Source organism: Pelophylax lessonae (genome assembly GCF_965119305.1).
Source record: "Pelophylax lessonae genome assembly, chromosome: 8".
Lineage (NCBI taxonomy): Eukaryota > Metazoa > Chordata > Amphibia > Anura > Ranidae > Pelophylax > Pelophylax lessonae.
This window is the reverse complement of record NC_138775.1, coordinates 293,370,834-293,389,321: the sequence shown is the minus strand read 5'-3', so window position 1 is coordinate 293,389,321 and position 18,488 is coordinate 293,370,834. Positions and strand designations below refer to the sequence as shown.

The 18,488-nt window shown below is 44.8% G+C and overlaps 1 protein-coding gene across 7 annotated transcripts in view; it reads right to left on the bottom strand.

Annotated features, from left to right (window-relative positions):
- PTPRF (protein tyrosine phosphatase receptor type F) overlaps positions 1 to 18,488 on the bottom strand; it is a 486,553-nt gene that overhangs the window by 54,385 nt on the left and 413,680 nt on the right. For all 7 annotated transcript variants that reach the window (XM_082265004.1, XM_082265006.1, XM_082265005.1 and 4 more), the window contains 5 exons: positions 16,749 to 16,866; positions 11,387 to 11,965; positions 8,376 to 8,473; positions 4,197 to 4,450; positions 2,277 to 2,367 (listed from right to left, as the gene is read on the bottom strand). In XM_082265004.1, coding sequence (XP_082121130.1) covers positions 2,277 to 2,367; positions 4,197 to 4,450; positions 8,376 to 8,473; positions 11,387 to 11,965; positions 16,749 to 16,866 — 1,140 coding nt within the window. The remainder of the gene's footprint in view (positions 1 to 2,276; positions 2,368 to 4,196; positions 4,451 to 8,375; positions 8,474 to 11,386; positions 11,966 to 16,748; positions 16,867 to 18,488) is intronic.

The following is an 18,488-nucleotide window of genomic DNA, read 5'->3' as shown; positions in this document are numbered from 1 at the left end:
TTCCCCACATCTCCAGTTTTACTTTGCTTTTTCTGTGTTCCCCATTTGTATATATTGTATATAGTTAGGCTTTCTGTTGCTCTGCTAGGTTGTTTAGTTCGGTATTTTGTCACTGGGTTTTTGGTTTACTTATATCTTTATGTTTGTTGGTGTTTGGATGAATTTTGGTTTCACTGTAAATAAATCTTAGTTTAAATATATATAGTTTGGTCTCAGTTTCCTAGTGTAGCTACACAGATTTGGCCCTCCTTGCTGCTGATTATTGACAAGCCCTGAACATCACACCTTTATAGGATGTTGGGCATCCCATTTCTTCCAAGACCTAGGACATTAATAAGGAGTCCCCCCCCTCCCCCCTTGTGCAACCCCCCTGTTCTCTGAACACTTTCCTCAAGGTTTTGGAGAGTGTCTGTGGGAATTGGTGCTCATTTGTGAGGTCAGGTACTGATGATGGATGAGAAGACTTGCATCCCAACTCATGTGAAGGTGTTCAGTAGGGTTGAGGTCAGGGCTCTGGGCAGGACACTCGAGTTCCTCCACACCAAACTGGTCATATCATGTCTTTACAGAGCTGGCTTTGAACACAGGGGACCATCATGGTGGAACAGACTGTTAACAAAGTTTGGAAGTGCAAAATTGTCTAAAATGACTATGTGGTCGCATTAACAGGACACACCTGAGCTCAATTTTCTTTATAGGAAGGACTATATAGGAAGGTCTACATACTTTTGGCCGTGTATGTCTGCACAATGATTGCAGGTGGCTTTGACTGCAGCTCAGAGAACCTTCCCATAATTCACAAGCTTATTGAATCAAAAAACCTACAAAGATCACATCAGGATCCTCATTACGTCTTGGTAAACCTAACAAGAAGCAGCTATGAGGATCCTATGGAAACAGGTGTATGGGCGCTTCCACCTTCATTATTACCAGCTCAGGGCCAGTGCTCAGACTCTGTGGCTGCTGACACCTTTATAACACATGGATCACAGAAAGGATGGTCTGCACTCGGGATAGCATCCAAAAATAATCTTCCTTTACGGAAAACGCATGTACAATTGCTGTAAAACATGGAAGCCATGATTAAGGCCCAACGTCCGAAATGTATTGGATGTTTTGTACATGTGTTTTCAATAAAGGAAGATTATTTTTGGATGCTATACTGAGTGCTGACTATCCTTCCTGTGATTCATGTTACATAGTTACATAGTAGGTGAGGTTGAATAAAGACAATAGTCCATCCAGTTCAACCTGTGTAGGTGTGTGTGACTGTAAACATCTCTCATACCCCTGAATATTCTGATCCTTGAGATGTACGTCTAAGAGTCTTTTGAAAGCCACCATACTACCCGCAGAAACCACCTCTTGTGGTAGAGAATTCCACAATCTTGTAGCCCTAACAGTAAAGAACCCCCCATGTTGCCTGAGGTTAAAACGCTTCTCCTCTAATCGCATTGTATGTCCTCGAGTCCTCATGCAATCTCTTCGACTGAACAGCTTATTTTCTAAGCTGAGATCCCCATTGAGATATTTGCTATCATGTCCCCCCTCAGGCGTCTCTTCTCCAGGGAGAATAAATCAAGCGATTGCAGACGCTCTTCATAATTAAGGTCCTCCAATCCCCTAATTAGTTTAGTTGCCCTTCTCTGGACTCTCTCCAGCTCCAACACATCCCTCCTGAGGACTGGCGACTTGAACTGGACAGAATACTCCAGATGCGGTCGGACCAGAGTTTTATAAAGTGGAAGGATTATAGACTTATCTCTGGAATACATACCTTTCTTTATGCATGCTAATATTCTGCCGGCTTTGGCAGCTGCCGCTTGACATTGCATGCTATTGCCAAGGCTATCATCAACCAAGACTCCCAGATGTGTTAGAGAGGCATCAGTAGCCTCAGACTCTGAGCACCGGCCGGAGAGGTTCTGCATGAAGGTGGAAGCGCCCATACACCTGTTTCCATAGGATCCTCATAGCTGCCTCTTGTTGGGTTCACCAAGTAGTAATGTAAACCCAAAAAAATATTGTCATGGGCCTTAGTACTTTATCACAATTAAATTATTAATTCAGACACAAAAGGAATTGTAGAGGCAGCTGGTAAAGAATGCACAAATTCTCATAAGAGCAAGTCCGAAGCCCCCAAGCTGCATGGAAGAAGGAGACCTAGGTGGGACCAAAGCTTTGCCATTGTTCCATATACAACCATGCATGTGTGTAAATTCTCCTTACAGTGTCTGTGAGGTGGGTGTAGAGGAATACCAGTGCTGTCCACTAACCTGCTCCAGTTCCATCTCCTCTGGGCTCTGCCAGCGAGCGCTCAGATCACCGCTGGATGTATCCAAGGGAACCACCACAATGTAATACCATCTGAAGATTGAGAGATACAGGAGATAAGACACCGATCATTTAGTATGAAGAACAGATCTCCAAGATACCCCCACAGAGGGAAAGATCATGGCATCAGTTCAGTAAGACGAATGGGTTTATTTTACTTCATGTTTAATTTATGTAGCTAAATGCCCCAAAAGCATGCAATTGTTTTTCTTTCCTATGTATTCATTATTTAAGATACATATAAAGCTAAAAAACATTTTAAAGCGGAGTTCCGGGCAGAAAACGTTTTTTTTACCTAAAAATACCCCTGGGACAGTCAGGGCTAGTAAATGTCATAATGGATAGCCTCTGAACTGTCCCAGGTTTCACTTACCTGTAAGAAGAAATACTTACCTTGAAAATGTCTTGTCCAGCGCTGCCATCTCAGGTGTGGGCAGCTGAAGCCAGAGCGTTCCTCTTCGTGTCCTCTTCAGTGACGTCGGAGTCCCAGAATGCCCTGCTCGTCACTTCCGGGGCAGGTACGTTATCCCTGAATAGCTTCAGGGAATGACGCGCCTGCACCGGAAGTGACGAGTGACTCCGGTGAAGGCGCATTGACTCCTGGGATCGATGACGCTCATCTCCCAGGAGTCAATGCAAAGGAGGAAGTGACGTTGGGAGGCCGCAGCCGCAGAGGGAGGAAGAGGAAGGAAGGTGAGTATATTTTCATTAAAAACAAGGTAAGTGAAATGAAAAAAAAAAAAAATGAATTATCCAATTCTTTTTCAGGTTCATCTAAGCTAGTGGAGGTGCGAAGATAGTTTTTAGGGTGGAACTCCCCTTTAATTTTTGAAATGAGTAGGGAAGAACTTTGTCCCCCTTTTTTGGTGTTGTGATGTACTAAAGAGATTTCCCTTCACTTCTTGTCCTGGAAACACAACAGGATAGCAAAGAAAAATCTCTCCATTGTGAGGAAAATCCCTTCAGTGACAACTAAGCTACTGCTCCATAGACCACTTAGAATTTTGTTTTTTTCAACAGGGCAGTAGATAGGGCACGGGCCGTACTCTAAAAATGAGCCCAGGCCTTACTGGGTCACCAAATGGGCCCGAGCCTGTTGGCGCTGCCTGTCCTGTGATGTGAGAGCTTTAAAGTGGTTTTAAAGGCAAATTTTTATTAAATATTAAATATGTTATACTTACCTGGTATTGCTGAGAGCAGCCCTGAACCTCCTCTTCTGAGGTCCCCTGTCGGTGATCCTGGTTCCTCTTCTTCTGTGTCTTCCTCTGTCTGCTTCCATAGCAAGCGCTATGGGGGCAGACATGCAGGCTCGATCCTGAGCCAGGTTGTGTGGGTCCATTGACACACACAGTGTGGCTCAGCTCCCGCCCACCCCCTCTGCAAACACAGACATGCAGGCTCGATCCTGAGCCAGGCTGTGTGGGTCCATTGACACACACAGTTTGGCTCAAACCCTTCCCCCCTCTGCAAACAGGATTTAACAGACAGCAGAACTTGACACCTAGCCAAGCTTGTTATAGCAGAGAGAGAGGAGAAAATACTGGCAGAAGGCCAGTGCTTGCTTGATACAGGACTCTGGAAAGTAATTGGGGAGGGAGAAGGGTTGGGGCACAGCGAGTGGCAAAGCATTTTATTACCTTAGTGCAGGGAATGCATTACGGTAAAAAAAAGTCTTACTTTTAGAATCACTTTAACCCGTGTGTCTTAAAGGTTTAAGCTTTAAGGTTTAAAGGTAATACCAAACCACGGGAAATGATGTGACACAATCCTGGCCAGTCTGTTTGCCCACCCCAGGTTTTGGGCATTTTTATACAATTTTGTCAATATTAGTAAACGGGTCCCACTGGGAAACCGATGGTCACCTGACGGGGGCGCTGGTCTTGACTCTGGGCAGCTCCAGGGTAAATCGTCCTTCCTCCATGTACTTGCTGGCAGAGGACGGTTTGGTCTGCAGGACGTCGGGAGCTGTGCGGATGGACACTCGGTGTTGGAGACCGCCAGCGCTGCTGCCACGGTTCATGAGTACAAAGGAATACTCTGTGTCTGGCTGGAGGTTATTGATGAGCTTGCGCATAGAGTGACCGTCCACCTCTACATTCTGGTTGTTGTAGAGAATCTGCCAATGGAGAAAAAAACATAAAGCAACTTAAAAGAAGGTTTTAATAACATTCCTACCTGGTTCTAGGAGTTTTATCGGAACAGGAGATGTAGGAAATGTAGGTATTATTGAGGTAGGTCTTCTGTTCTACCAAACAGCTGACTTCCTGTCCTGATGGGATAATGGTCAATTGTCATTTTCATACCAACTTTTTACCCAAGGTGGCAGCTGACAACAGGTTGTAGTCAGAGGCGTAACTAGATCCTTCAGGGCCCCGATGCAAGAAACCATGAAGGGTCCCCCGGACCCCTGGCCAGGGCCCTTTCCTTCAAGCTTGGGGCTCTTCCCACTGATCCTGGGGCCCTTTACTCTCATTGTGGGGTTCTTTTTACGTCCCACAGCGGGACCCTTTCACAAGTTCTGCAGTGGGCCCTCTTCCTGCCATCTTGGGGCCTCCCCACGGTGGTGGAATGCCAGGGCCCGGTCGCAAGTGTGACCTTTGCTATCCTGGAAGTTCACCCACTGATGTCAGTAGTTTTTATTTTTTGGTATTTTAATTGTATTATTTTTTTATCATTTTATTTTATTTTTTTTACAATGTCGCTGACTATGACTCTGTCCATTCAGAAAAGGAAGGAGCTGGTAAATTACATATTTACCGACCCCTTCCTGGTTCTCTATTGTGACACATCAGCTGCAGCAGCCGGCAGGAGAGGGAAGGGAGCACAAGTGAACTGGATATGAGGGGTGGCCGGGGCAGCATACAGAGGAACCAATCTCCTCCATTTTCCTCCTGCAGCTACAGGAGGAAAAAGGAGAACAGTGATTTATCTACATACTACCTCCACCGCCCCTTCTATCCAGGTGTACAGGGGAGCCGCACAGGCCCCCTGGAGCATGGGGCCCAGTTGCAATTGCAACCCCTGCAACCCCTGTAGTTATGCCCCTGGTTGTAGTGCAAATTAAGGTAAGTGCCGGCCAGTCTTGTGATTCACACTGCACAGCCCACTCATAGGACACTGGACCCTCACCTCTGTTTACCCTTTCCTGTCCAGCTTTGGTGTCCTTTTATCTGGGCTATGATGCCCATGGGGGCAGAAGCGTCCCAGTGTCCACTGTGATTGGTTGTCACAGCAGTCAAATGTTGCCCAGGGGGCAAAAGCTTCTCATGTGACCACTGTGATTGGTTGTCATAGCAGTCAAATGTTGCCCAGGGGGCAGAAGCTTCTCATGAGACCACTGTGATTGGTTGTCACAGCAGTCAAATGTTGCCCAGGGGGCAAAAGCTTCTCATGTGACCACTGTGATTGGTTGTCATAGCAGTCAAATGTTGCCCAGGGGGCAAAAGCTTCTCATGTGACCACTGTGATTGGTTGTCATAGCAGTCAAATGTTGCCCAGGGGGCAGAAGCTTCTCATGAGACCACTGTGATTGGTTGTCACAGCAGTCAAATGTTGCCCAGGGGGCAAAAGCTTCTCATGTGACCACTGTGATTGGTTGTCATAGCAGTCAAATGTTGCCCAGGGGGCAAAAGCTTCTCATGTGACCACTGTGATTGGTTGTCACGGCAGTCAAATGTTGCCCAGGGTGCAGAATCTTCTCATCTGACCACTGTGATTGGTTGTCACAGCAGCCAAATGTTGCCCAGGGGGCAGAAGCTTCTCATGTGACCACCGTGATTGGTTGTCACGGCAGTCAAATGTTGCCCAGGGTGCAGAATCGTCTCATGTGACCACTGTGATTGGTTGTCACAGCAGTCAAATGTTGGTGAGGTGGTCGCACCTGCTTCAAATTATTACTAGAGACTAGGAGCTGCTTTTGACATTTCGGTCACTGTGCTGGTAGCGTGCAGTTGCCCACAGACGCATGTTAGTCGCACGTAGGCGTTAAAGCCCACCCTATATGTGTTGCATGGTTGACAACAGGTTAATGAGCAGGCAGGGGAATATAAACAAAGATGGCAGCAACTCTAGTCAGTTTAAAGTCCAGCAAGTTTTTATAGCGCTTGTCAAGAAGTCAGAAGAAAAAAATGTTTTAGAGCTTAGTATTCCTCCTTTATCAGGGCTGGAAAAAAGGAAAACAAACTACCATAAAGTAAAATGAAAGATACTAATTCTAATATACTGTATAAAGTTTGAAATGATCTATAAATATATTTATATGGCATATATACTATATAATCAAAGTAACATAAAATGTATAAAAATAAATTTGTACAGTCTTAAAACGTAATGGAATAAAACCAAATGATGCCATAATAAATGTGCAAAGAATAAAAATTAGAATCATTTTAGAAAAATAATTCATAAAATAATTTATAAAAATTAGAATAAAATAGTCATAATCAGTATTATTTTATTATTATAATTTTTATTCTTATTATATGCATAGTATGTACTGTTTATATTAAAAAAAAAAATGTTATATATAATTTTTTTTTTTACTTGGTTTACTTTTGCCATTTAATTCTCAGAGAATCATTTTTCCATGATAGATAATTACTCTCCACCAAATTTCCATATTGATAAATATATATACGTGTGTGTGTGTGTGTGTGTGTATATATATATATATATATATATATATATACACATATGAATATATATACACACAGCACACAGACTGTTTATACATACTATGTGTCTATAAATATATATATATATATATACACACACACACACGTGTATATATATATTTATCAATATGGAAATTTGGTGGAGAATAATTATCTATCACGGAAAAATACCGGCACGATTCCCTGAGAATGAAATGGCAAAAGTAAACCAAGTCTTACAGGTGAACCCTGTGGATGAGGCGGATGGGGATTTTAGTGTGCCCAAGAGTATCAATTAGATAAAATACAAATTATAAAAATATAAATTTTATAAAAAGGCAAAATAGTAAAAATATCATACGAGAATACAGTATCTAGAAGGTGTATTGCAGCACATCCTTATAATACGATGGATCGACGCATTTCACCCATACTTTGGGCTTCCTCAGGATCCAGATGTGTCGCAGGCTCTCAAAGTATATATGTAAATGTAAACAGAAAATAAATACCAATAGACCATAAGTCCAAGACACACAAGGTTCAAAAAATACATAGCTAACAAGAATCATCTCTGGTTAGAGCTACATGTCAAATAGAAGGAATATGTTCATATAAAGGAAACACACTGTTTAGCATCCATGCTGACAGCAAGCTGGCCGAGAATGATTTTGCCTTTAATAAAATTTATATTTTTTAACTTTGTATTTTTTCTTATTGATACTCTTGGGCACACTAATATCCCCATCCGCCTCGTTCAAAGGGTTCACCTGTAAGACTTGGTTTACTTTTGATATTTATCAATATTTTATATATTAGAAACAGTATCTTTTCCTTTGACTTATAGTATTTTATGTTGTCTTATTTAGTATTCAGCCCTGATGAAGGGGGGATTCCTGACTCCCGAAAAGTGTTGGATTTTTCTCCTAACTTCTTGCTATAAAGACTTCCTGGGCTTTACTCAGACGAGTGGCACTCTCGTTATGTTTACATTCTTCAGACCCCTCCAGGGAACCCCCAGGTTGAGCAGCTTGGCTGAGAGCTGCCTATACAGCTTTGGTTTCAGGCCCTATATTTCCCTTGCCTTGGGCACAGCACACCCAGTGCAGCACACCCAGAGCAGCATAAATACATTTTCAATTGTGTATTTAGATGTTTTCCCGTGAATTCTACTTATGAATATAGCAATGTTTTGTGCACACACTCCATGTGCTGATATTATGAAATCATCCAACCCACGGCCAGCAAATAAACTTGGCGGTCAGAGTGAAGTTTAGGCAACAACTCATCCGCAATCCACGCTCCGTACATCAACCCAATGTTCTGCTCCGCCACCTCGAGCAGAGCCACATTCAAGAGCAGAGTGGGAGCTGCGTGTTATGGAACACTAACCTTGAAAGGCACGGCGGATTTGTAAGAGTCGGGGACTTCCCAGCTGAGCAAAACCGATGTTTTCATCACCGCGTTCACCCTGAAATTCTTTGCAAACACTGCCGGGAGAGAGAAAACAAAACCTCCTGAGGGAATTCAACACAGTTGTGAGAAGATAAGGCTTTGTGACTTACAGTATATTACCAAAAGTATTGGGACGCCTGCCTTTACACGCACATGAACTTTAATGGAATCCCAGTCTTAGTCTGTAGGGTTCAATATTGAGTTGGCTCACCCTTTGCAGCTATAACAGCTTCAACTCTTCTGGGAAGGCTGTCCACAAGGTTTAGGAGTGTGTCTATGACAGGGGTCTTCAAACTACGGCCCTCCAGTTGTTCAGGAACTACAATTCCCATCATGCCTAGTCATGTCTGTGAACGTCAGAGTTTTACAATGCCTCATGGGATGTGTAGTTCCGTAGTAACAGCTGGAGGGCCATAGTTTGAGGATCCTTGGTCTATGGGAATGTTTGAACATTCTTCCAGAAGCGCACTTGTGAGGTCAGGCATTAATGTTAGAAGAGAAGACCTGGCTCACAGTCTCTACTCTAATTCATCCCAAAGGTGTTCTATCGGGTTGAGGTCAAGACTCTGTGCAGGCCAGTCAAGTTCCTCCACCCCAAACTCGCTCATCCATGTCTTTATGGACCTTGCTTTGTGCACTGGTCCAAATCATTTGGTCAAGGGGGGGTTACGGTGTGGTGTTGTTTTTCAGGGGTGGGTTTGGCTCCTTAGTTCCAGTGAAGGGAACTCTTAAGGCGTCAGCATACCAAGACATTTTGGCCAATTTCATTCTTCCAGCTTTGTGGGAACTGTTTAGGGATGGCCCTGTTCCAACATAAACAGGCCAGCCAAGTTCCTCCACCCCAAACTTGTTCATCCATGTCTTTATGGACCTTGCTTTGTGTACTGGTGCGCAGTCATGTTGGAACAGGAAGGAGCCATCCCCAAACTGTTCCTACAAAGTTGGGAGAATGAAATTGTCCAAAATGTCTTGGTATGCTGATGGCTTAAGAGTTCCCTAAACTGGAACTAAAGGGCCAAGCCCAACCCCCTAAAAAACAACCCCACCCCATAGTCCCCCCTCCACCAAATGATTTGGACCAGTGCACAAGTTCATGTGCAGTAAAGGCAGGCGTCCCAATACTTTCTGTAATATATTGTATGTTTATCACATTTATGTTGATGTTACATTCCTTCAAAATGGTAATAAAATAGATCTGCTGTGAAAGAGCCCTGTAGAGCAGGGAGATCAGATAACAAGCATGTAGTTTGTTTCTTGGCATCATTAGGTTTTGCAAAGCAATGAAGCAAAAATATGCGTGTATGCACAGCCAAACCTGTTTTAAATGTATAAAAATTAAATACAAAAGAAATAAGGTGCAAACATATAACCAAAAGCCTACAAACAAAGAACACAAGGGAGGTGCCCCAAGCTATTTCGCTACTGGACTGCAGTAATTGACACTATCTCTAGAGTCTTCATTTCCAATTGCTTAAAGATCCGGTCGTGTGTCTACTTGGCACACTGGAGGTGGAGACCCTGACTCCGAATCCGAATGCTCATATAGCCACCCTACGATTGCTGTACTTGGCTCGTAACTTATAGCCAGGTACTGGATCTCCTCCCGTGTACCAACAGTGGTGCAGTGGATCAAGCAAGTTAATGCTTTGCTAATTAGAGAAAAGGTGACCTACCAGCACCGCCAAGCGCACAAGAAATTCTATTCCCTTTGGCAGCCATGGCTGGATGACCCATCCCTGGCGCCGCATCAGCTGGTCATGGATAGACTCTTAGAGGGTTGAGGTGTCGAGTGGCCTGATGCTCTGGTCTCTCGTATTGCTCCCAGTGGAATAGCCTACCCTACCTTCCTTCCTCCTCCCCCCTTTTTTTTTTCTTCTTTTTTTCCCCCCTTCTTCACCCCTTTTTTCTTCTTTCGTATCCCTTTGTGGTTTCTACCTCTACTTTTTCCCTTTGAGGTTAGATTTGTTTTCCTGCTCTGTTATGCTGTATTTGAGCACTGTTTACCATACCATACGATGGCTCATTGCCTTTATTGCTTGCCCCTGTTATACAATGCTGTGCTTGTTTCCTGCATTTTTTTTTCATTGTACTGGATTCAGGGCTGGCCCAAGACATTGTGCTGCCTGGGTCCAAGAATGAAATGCTGCCCCCCCAAAAAAAATAAAAAATCACGCCCATCAAAGGGCGTGAGCAGAAGAAGGTGGGCTGGGCACGAGGCCAGTCGCATCTACTCCTCCAGTTCCACCTAATAGAATGGCAAGCTGCGCCTGAATATTGGCCGCTTTGGAAAGGGATCTTTGCTCTCTGTCTCCTGTGGGTACCCCGCCCCGGTAGTACGCACACCTGGCCTCTTCATGTGTGCTCGGTGTTTTACAGCCGGTGTTAGACTGTGTGAGCGCCCTCGCGCCCAGCAACTAGGAGTATGTGTGTTGAAGGAAGCAGGGCGGCCTTTTTACAGGGCAGTGGAACGGCCCAGGGGGGCAGTTGTCACATACATAACTGCTGGAAAAAAAATCTTGGTTATCGGTTTGCTGCCCCTCTCAAAGTGCTGCCTGGGTCCAATGGACCCAGCAGGACCCATAGTAGGGCCAGCCTTCACTGGATTTTATGTTTATGTGTTACTTTGCAGAATTGATGCTTGTACAATACTTATGCTCAATAAAATTTATTTTCTTGAAAAAAAAAAAAAAAAGAAAACAAGGGAAAAGGAGGGCAGGATAGAGTAGGAATTATCAGAAAAAGGGCAGAAAATGCCATCTTGCTTTTTAATTTAATACTATTTTATAAAAGTTGTGGGAAAACCTACAGATAAAGAGGAATGTTCCAAATCCCATACCTTATATACATTCCAATGGCTATAGGTCAAAAAACTCTCCACAGCTTTTATAGAATATTGCCCTCTGTGCTTATACTCCTAAAAGATCACCCATCCTTCAAAATATCCATACCTTGGTCCACAGGCATTGTGCGGGACTGAATGCTCGGGCTGAGGGGCCCGAGTCCCTTGCTGTTCCTTGCTCTGACCCTAATATCATAGGTAGTGTCTGGCTTGAGGTTGACCAAAGTGATATGCGTGTCACGGGTGATGTTGAACAAATCCTGAGGGCTGTTGATGTCTCGGTACACCACCGTGTAGTTCATGATTTTTCCATTCCGTTCTGCCAAGACTGGTGGGTCCCAGGACACCTCGGTGGTGGACGTGGTGAGCCCAACGACTGCTAGGTTCTGTGGGAACCCACTGGGCACATCCTCTGGCGTGGAGATCTCCTTCTCGTACTCCTCTCCAAAGCCGGCCCGGTTCTTGGCGGACAGTTTGAAGATGTATGTGGCACCCCGGTGCAGTTTGGTCGCTGTGTAGTGATTATCATTCTTTCTAAAGTCCATGGTGATGAATTTCTCCTCGTCAACCCGTTTATACTGCAGGCGGTAGCCCTGGATCTCCCCCGCTGGCTCTCTGGGTGGATGCCACTGAATGAGCGCCGTGTTCTGGGCCGTGGTACCAATCACCATGCTTGGCCTGCCTGGCACTAAAATGATAAAATTCATTTTATAAGGGATACAGACTCAGTTGTATGGAACTAATATAAAACAGTGAGCCAAAGTCTGCCTATTTTACAGGGAATCTTACATCATTGGATTAAAACCTAGAAGCATTAAAAGGGATTCTTGCTCTAATCAAAGAGTAAGGTTTTTGATCTCCTGGTAGTAGCAGGTCAAGCCAACACCCCCCAGCCTGCAAATTGAAGGACCTGAAGCACTCTGATAAATCATCCTTATACTCACCTGGAAGGCTGTAGATGGCCTAAGTCTAAGGAGGACTCTACTTTCATGTGTGGTTATTCTAAACAGCCTTGTTGAGCAATTGAGAAGCCTGGAGATGTATCTCTCTGCAGGGGTATATGTACAGCATAGCTGCCAACTGTTCCGTTTTTGCCAGGACAGTCCCGGCAAATAGGACCCTGTCCCGGGTAATTTACTCTGCTACTTTGGCATTAAGTTTGAAATTCCCTTTTCAATTTCCTGTAATTCTCTCTTTATTGAGTAGACCCTATAATCTGATGATAAGTAGGAAGAGATTAATTTTGTAAGGTGTGGGCAGGGCTTCAGGGAAGTGGGTGTGGTAAGTAATTGATAGCTGTGCTGCAAAGTGTCCCTTGAAATTTTATTCAAATGTTGGCAACTACGGTACAGGGGTCACCATTGTGACCCGACCTCACGCTCCAGGGGGCCTGTTCGGCCCCCCCTGTAAACCTGGATAGGAGGGCGTGGGGGGGCATGTAGAGGAACCATCGCTGAATGCCCACTTCTTCCTCCCGCAGACATTCAGTGGCTGCAGGAGGGAAATGGAGTTCCTCTACATGCAGCTCCCGCCACCTCCCTATCCCTGTCTTGCCCGTGTGCTTCCCTGGTCAAGAATCTGAATGAAAAAACAAGTGAACTAATATAATGTAATAAACGAAAAATCCTGATGAATAAAGTGAATTGCTGCTCCAACCGTGAAATTGAAATAATCAGAAATGTATATAAGGATAATAGTGGTGCGCTATTCATACATCAGGGCTGTGTATTGAAATTGATCAACAGTGCTTATTAATAATGTACATAACAATAAAAAACAAATTATAAATAAATGTAGCGCTAATCTGAACACATTGGCCATAAAGTCCATAAATCAATAGTCCATATGTGTCTACTCCAAACAAGGTGTATAAAAGCCGCAGGCCCGAAAAACCACCACCACAAGTATAAATCACACTGCCTCTTACCAGACTTGAATGACCCTCGTTACAAAGGTCATACACAGCATAATAGTAAAGGTAGGTACGGTCCTCTCCCCTCTTGTGAAGGCACCTGATGATTTGCCAGCCTAATGTGGGCTCATAGAACACAAAACAAAACACTCCTCATAGTGTATACCGTTTATTGAGCGCACATACATGAAATAACTTACAGAAACTCAAGTATAGGATGGCGTTGTGTATATTCCTCCATACAGCCTGTTACTGCTGATATCCCACCATCAAGATGGCCGCTGCGTCGCCATCCGCGTGTGGCGTGCGTCGCCATAAGCTCCACCCGATGCGTTTCGTCATAGGCTGACATTGTCAAGCCTACTTGAGATTCTGTAAGTTATTTCATGTATCTGCGCTCAATAAATACTCATAAACGGTATACACTATGAGGAGTGTTTTGTTTTGTGTTCTATGAGCCCACATTAGGCTGGCAAATCATCAGGTGCCTTCACAAGAGGGGAGAGGACCGTACCTACCTTTACTATTATGCTGTGTATGACCTTTGTAACAAGGGTCATTCAAGTCTGGTAAGAGGCAGTGTGATTTATACTTGTGGTGGTGGTTCTCCGGGCCTGCGGCTTTTATACACCTTGTTTAGAGTAGACACATATGGACTATTGATTTATGGACTTTATGGCCAATGTGTTCAGATTAGCGCTACATTATTTATAATATATTTTGATCTGTTTTTTAATTTAAGGTCTGTGTAGCTGCTTTTCGTTTCTTTTATTCACATATGTTTTAGACCCAGTTCACACTAGCGCGACTTGTCAGGCAAGTCGCGGAGGGTCGCCTGCCATAGATTAGCACAGGACCCATTCTAATAGGAGCGACACAAGTCGCTCCGACTTAGAAAAAGGGTCCTGTACTACTTTGGGGCGACCTGGCGGCGACCTGCATAGACTTCAATGATATGAAGTCCGTTTATGTCGCGTCGACCTTCACAGGTCGCCCCAGCAAGTAGCGTCGCCCCTATGTGAACGGGGTCTTAGAGATTTTAGCGCAGCACAATTGATATAAATAACAAACAAATGAAGAGGTGATGAATAATTGTTAACAATCCGTGGTTAGAAAACAGTCATATGCATATGGAGGCCCTCCAGCTGTTGCAGAACTACAAGTCCCATGATGCACAGCAAGACTCTGACAGCCACCAGCATGCCAATCAGAGACAGAGGCATGATGGGACTTGTAGTTTTGCAACAGCTGGAGGGCCACAGTTTGCATATCCCTGATCTATAGTACAGTCTTTAATTTATATCGATGCATGCGGTGCTTTTCAATCCAGGTACACATATATTGAAGCTGTGATTAAAAAGCTTCTTAGAACAAAAACTGATGTAAAGTGCTTAGTGCTTAATCACCTCTGTGTGCAGTGTGCGTTCATCTACAGCACAAAGTCTTTGTGCAATAACCAAATTTCTCCACCTGCACTGTTTTCTAATCACGGATTGTTAACAATTATTCATCACCTCTTCATTTGTTTTTTATTGTTATGTGTATTATTAATAAGCACTGTTGATCAATTTCAATACACAGCCCTGATGTATGAATAGCGCACCACTATTATCCTTATATAGTGCTTCCCTGGTCGCCCATCTTCATGCAGCGCTGCCGGGTTTCCCCCTCCCTCCGGCTGCTGTGGGGGATGTGACAGGATGGAGAGAGGGGAAAGGGCTGGTAAATGTGTCAAAAATGTGTCATTTACTGGCCCCTTTCTTGTCTTAATCAGTAATTAGTACGGATTCATTTTTTTTTTTTATAGCTCAGACATAGTAATCTGTGTTTACTATGCTTCAGTTTATGAATGAACGGGAAGCTCTGTACAGAGCTATTCCTGTTATATCATTCTGTGCAGCTGAGGTTGCAAAGAAAGGGGCTGATGAATCTGTCCTCAGTCTCTTTCTCTGTCTCAAAAGTGACCAGTTATTTCACTAAAGCCCCCCCAAAGGGGGTCCTAAAAATACATTTTTTAAAAAAAATAAAAAAGAATAAATAAAATAAATCGGTAAAAACTACTTACACCAGTGGCGGAACTACCACTGCCGCAAAGGTCGCACTTGTGATTGGGTTCTGGCGTTTTGGTACAGTGGGGTGGACCCCAAGATGGCAGGAAGGTGGCCCTCTGTGGGACCATAATAAAGGGTCCTACGATGGGAGTTAAGGGCCCCGGGATCAGTGGGAAGGGCTATGATCGGAGGCCCCTTCATGGTCTCTTGCACCGGGTCCCTGAAGGACAAAGTTATGCCTTTGTCTCTCTGCATCGCAGCTTACTCCATCCAGTCCTCCGACTCATCCTACTGTTGGCTCCTTGAACCATACGCAACAGTGGCGGCCTGTCCATTGGGGGCGCAGGAGCGCCCCCCTTATCCATGCGTCTGGCCCCCTAATCTACATGCAGGGCGCCAGACGCATGAATTCCAATGGTTTTTTTTTTTTTTTGAAGCACGTGATTGGAGCCAGAGGCTCTAATAGGCTTCAACAAAAGGTGAGCTCGGGGTGCAGAGCACTGCGCCCTGAGCCCACCCAGTTGTGTGACAATAGCGAATGAATATTCGCTATTGTCACACGGATTCTCCTACTGGCCGATCAGGAAGTGGGTCCTGAGACCCGTTTCCCGATTGGCCAAAAGGAGAAGCCATGCTATTGGCCAAAGAGGAGGAGGAGGAGGAGGGAGGAGACACAGGGGAAGCCCGAACCACAGAGGAGAGTGAGGGGGAAGCTGCCGCCATCTGCCAGTCCAGGGGGGGGGGGTATGGTGTGCGGGCTGGAGCTGGTGTGGGGGGGTATGGTGTGGGTGGTTTGCGCAAAAGAGGCTTGGACCACATGCTGCCACCATTTTGGACGGCATAGCGGTGCCTGACAGCTTCAGTTCAGGTGGGATTCGTTATTTCATTAAACAATCTCTATAAATACATGCTATTGACTGTATTTGGCTGGCAATACAGTCAATTATGACGAAACGCGTCAAAACCATGCCACAGACAGCCTAAATCCATTGTTATTACATGTGCTGTTACCATCGGATGTCTGTAAGTGTATTCCCTTTCCTTTAATAAATTGTTTTTAGCGGAATTACACTATGTTTGTGTAATTTGGCTTATCCCTATATGTCACTGATTGATTGGGAGTTTCCACCTTCCTCATCTTCACCATATGGCCATGTACTGGAACATCCAAGGACGCAGCATATGTTGGGGTAACCAATGACATACCATGTGAGCCTTGCTTGACCCATTTGCTATAGGTTAATTTGGGTCTACAACCTCTGGTGAGTGCATATTGATTCCTTATTCTGATGGTGTTGGGATCTATCAACATCTATGACCACACACATCACCTTCGACAGTTAATCTCACCTTTCCACTTGGGACTCATTTTCCTATATATTTATTTGTATTATAATATCTTCACTTCCATTTAAAGTAAATTTTTTGGGGATTTTATATGTATTGTTTCAGCGCTGCACTATATTATTATTCCATTTGTATTTCACTATAACATTGGTAGTACTTACCGGCCCCTGTAGTAGTCACAACTTTGGGCTTACTCCTGGCGCCGTCCCCTTTGGTGGTATAAGCCGCCACAGTGATGGAATAGGTGGTCTCCGGGAAAAGCCCAGTAATAAGGGCCTCCTGAATATGGGAAATAAGAGAGCGGTAAAGTTTACTCCAACACCCAAGCTGCCAGTGATGCAGTTCTGCATTTGCACAGAAGGGGGAACCGAAGGAACGTGCTACACATCGCCCCCTCTGCCTTTTATTAAATGTGCTTTTTTTCTTTTCTCGGAGGTTACAGTCTCACTCAGGGAGGATAAGTGGCTCAGTGCGTTGCAAATCACTTATGTTAGGAGGAGAGTAGAAAGATTCCCGGTCTCTGTAGGGTAATTATCAATGGATATGCAGGCAATTCTGCAAGGGAGTGGACAGTGCAACGTTCGAGAACTAAATGACAATACAGCGGTGCAAACAACAAGCACATCGGCGTACATTTGTGAGTTGGCAATGAAAAAAAAAAAATCCAAAACCATGACAGAGAGCGAAATGCAATTTGTAGAGCGATAGCAATCATTATGCCCCATGATTATTCAATGAGAATCACATCCCAGCAGACGCAGAGAAGTGGCAGAGCTGATTGATGCTGCTTGCCCGCCCCTGTGCCCTCTGCGCCCCCCTTCAAGCCCTAATTTCCATGCAATACCCGTGACTTCCCAAGCTTGAAATCAAAGCAGGGAGGACTTGAGAAACAGAGAAACAAGAGGCAGCGAGGGAGGATGGAGAGAGAACAGAATGCAAAGAATATCCCATTATTGAACCAATGATTATGGGACGGGAGCGAGGGGCTGTCACAGAGGTCTCGTTGCCCTCCCAGTACTGTAGACTGTAATAAGAAGGGCCTTTACTTATATGGAAGCTTGGTTTTCTTCTGCATGTTTGGCAGCTTTGTGTGCTTTTTTGTTCCAATGGTTTTCTTTATGCATTTGAATGATTTCCATTGTTTACTGTGTGTGATACATTTTTTACAATAACTTTATAATCAATATTACCTTTCCCTTTTCTTTCTGCAGCAACTGAGCAGATAAAGGTACCATGCAATCAGGGGCAGACTGCAACTTTCGGCCCAGGGGGCAAGTACAAACCAGAGGCCCATGGTACAGCGACTCAGCCCACCTCCAACTTTCCCTCACCCCCCCAATCCTCCTCCTGACCCCCATTCCAAGTTGAAGTAGATACTCTCTACTTACTGGCTGAATCCGGGATCCTGACCTGGCCAGCAGGGGGAGGTTGGCGGGAGCTGGGACAGCTCGATAGGGGCTGGCCACCAGGGCAGAAGAGTCTCCAGTGGGGAATGGAACCGGCCTCTTCTCAAACACAGTTTACACCATCTATGCTGGGGGGGGGGGGGAGGCCTGCGCTCTGTCCTGGTCTTCATCCCGAACTCAGTAGGTCAGTGGCGGGGACGTTGTACTTCTCTTCACCAGGAATCCTTTAGGCATGTCTCTAGCAGAAGCAGTGCAGCCTTTTTACAGGGCATCAGAGCGGCCCGGGGGGCAGTAGCCCCCCTGCCCCAGTCCTCCCCTGCATGCAATGAATAATAACAGTACATGGCTGTTCATGCAGTTTGGACTAGTACACGTGCGCTCCCTATTTCTGCTGTCATTGAGCTATGCAACTATTCCCAATGACTGCAACTGTAAAACACTTGACCTCTGGAAGATTTCCCCCCCCCCTTCCTGACCAGGCCATTTTTTGCGATA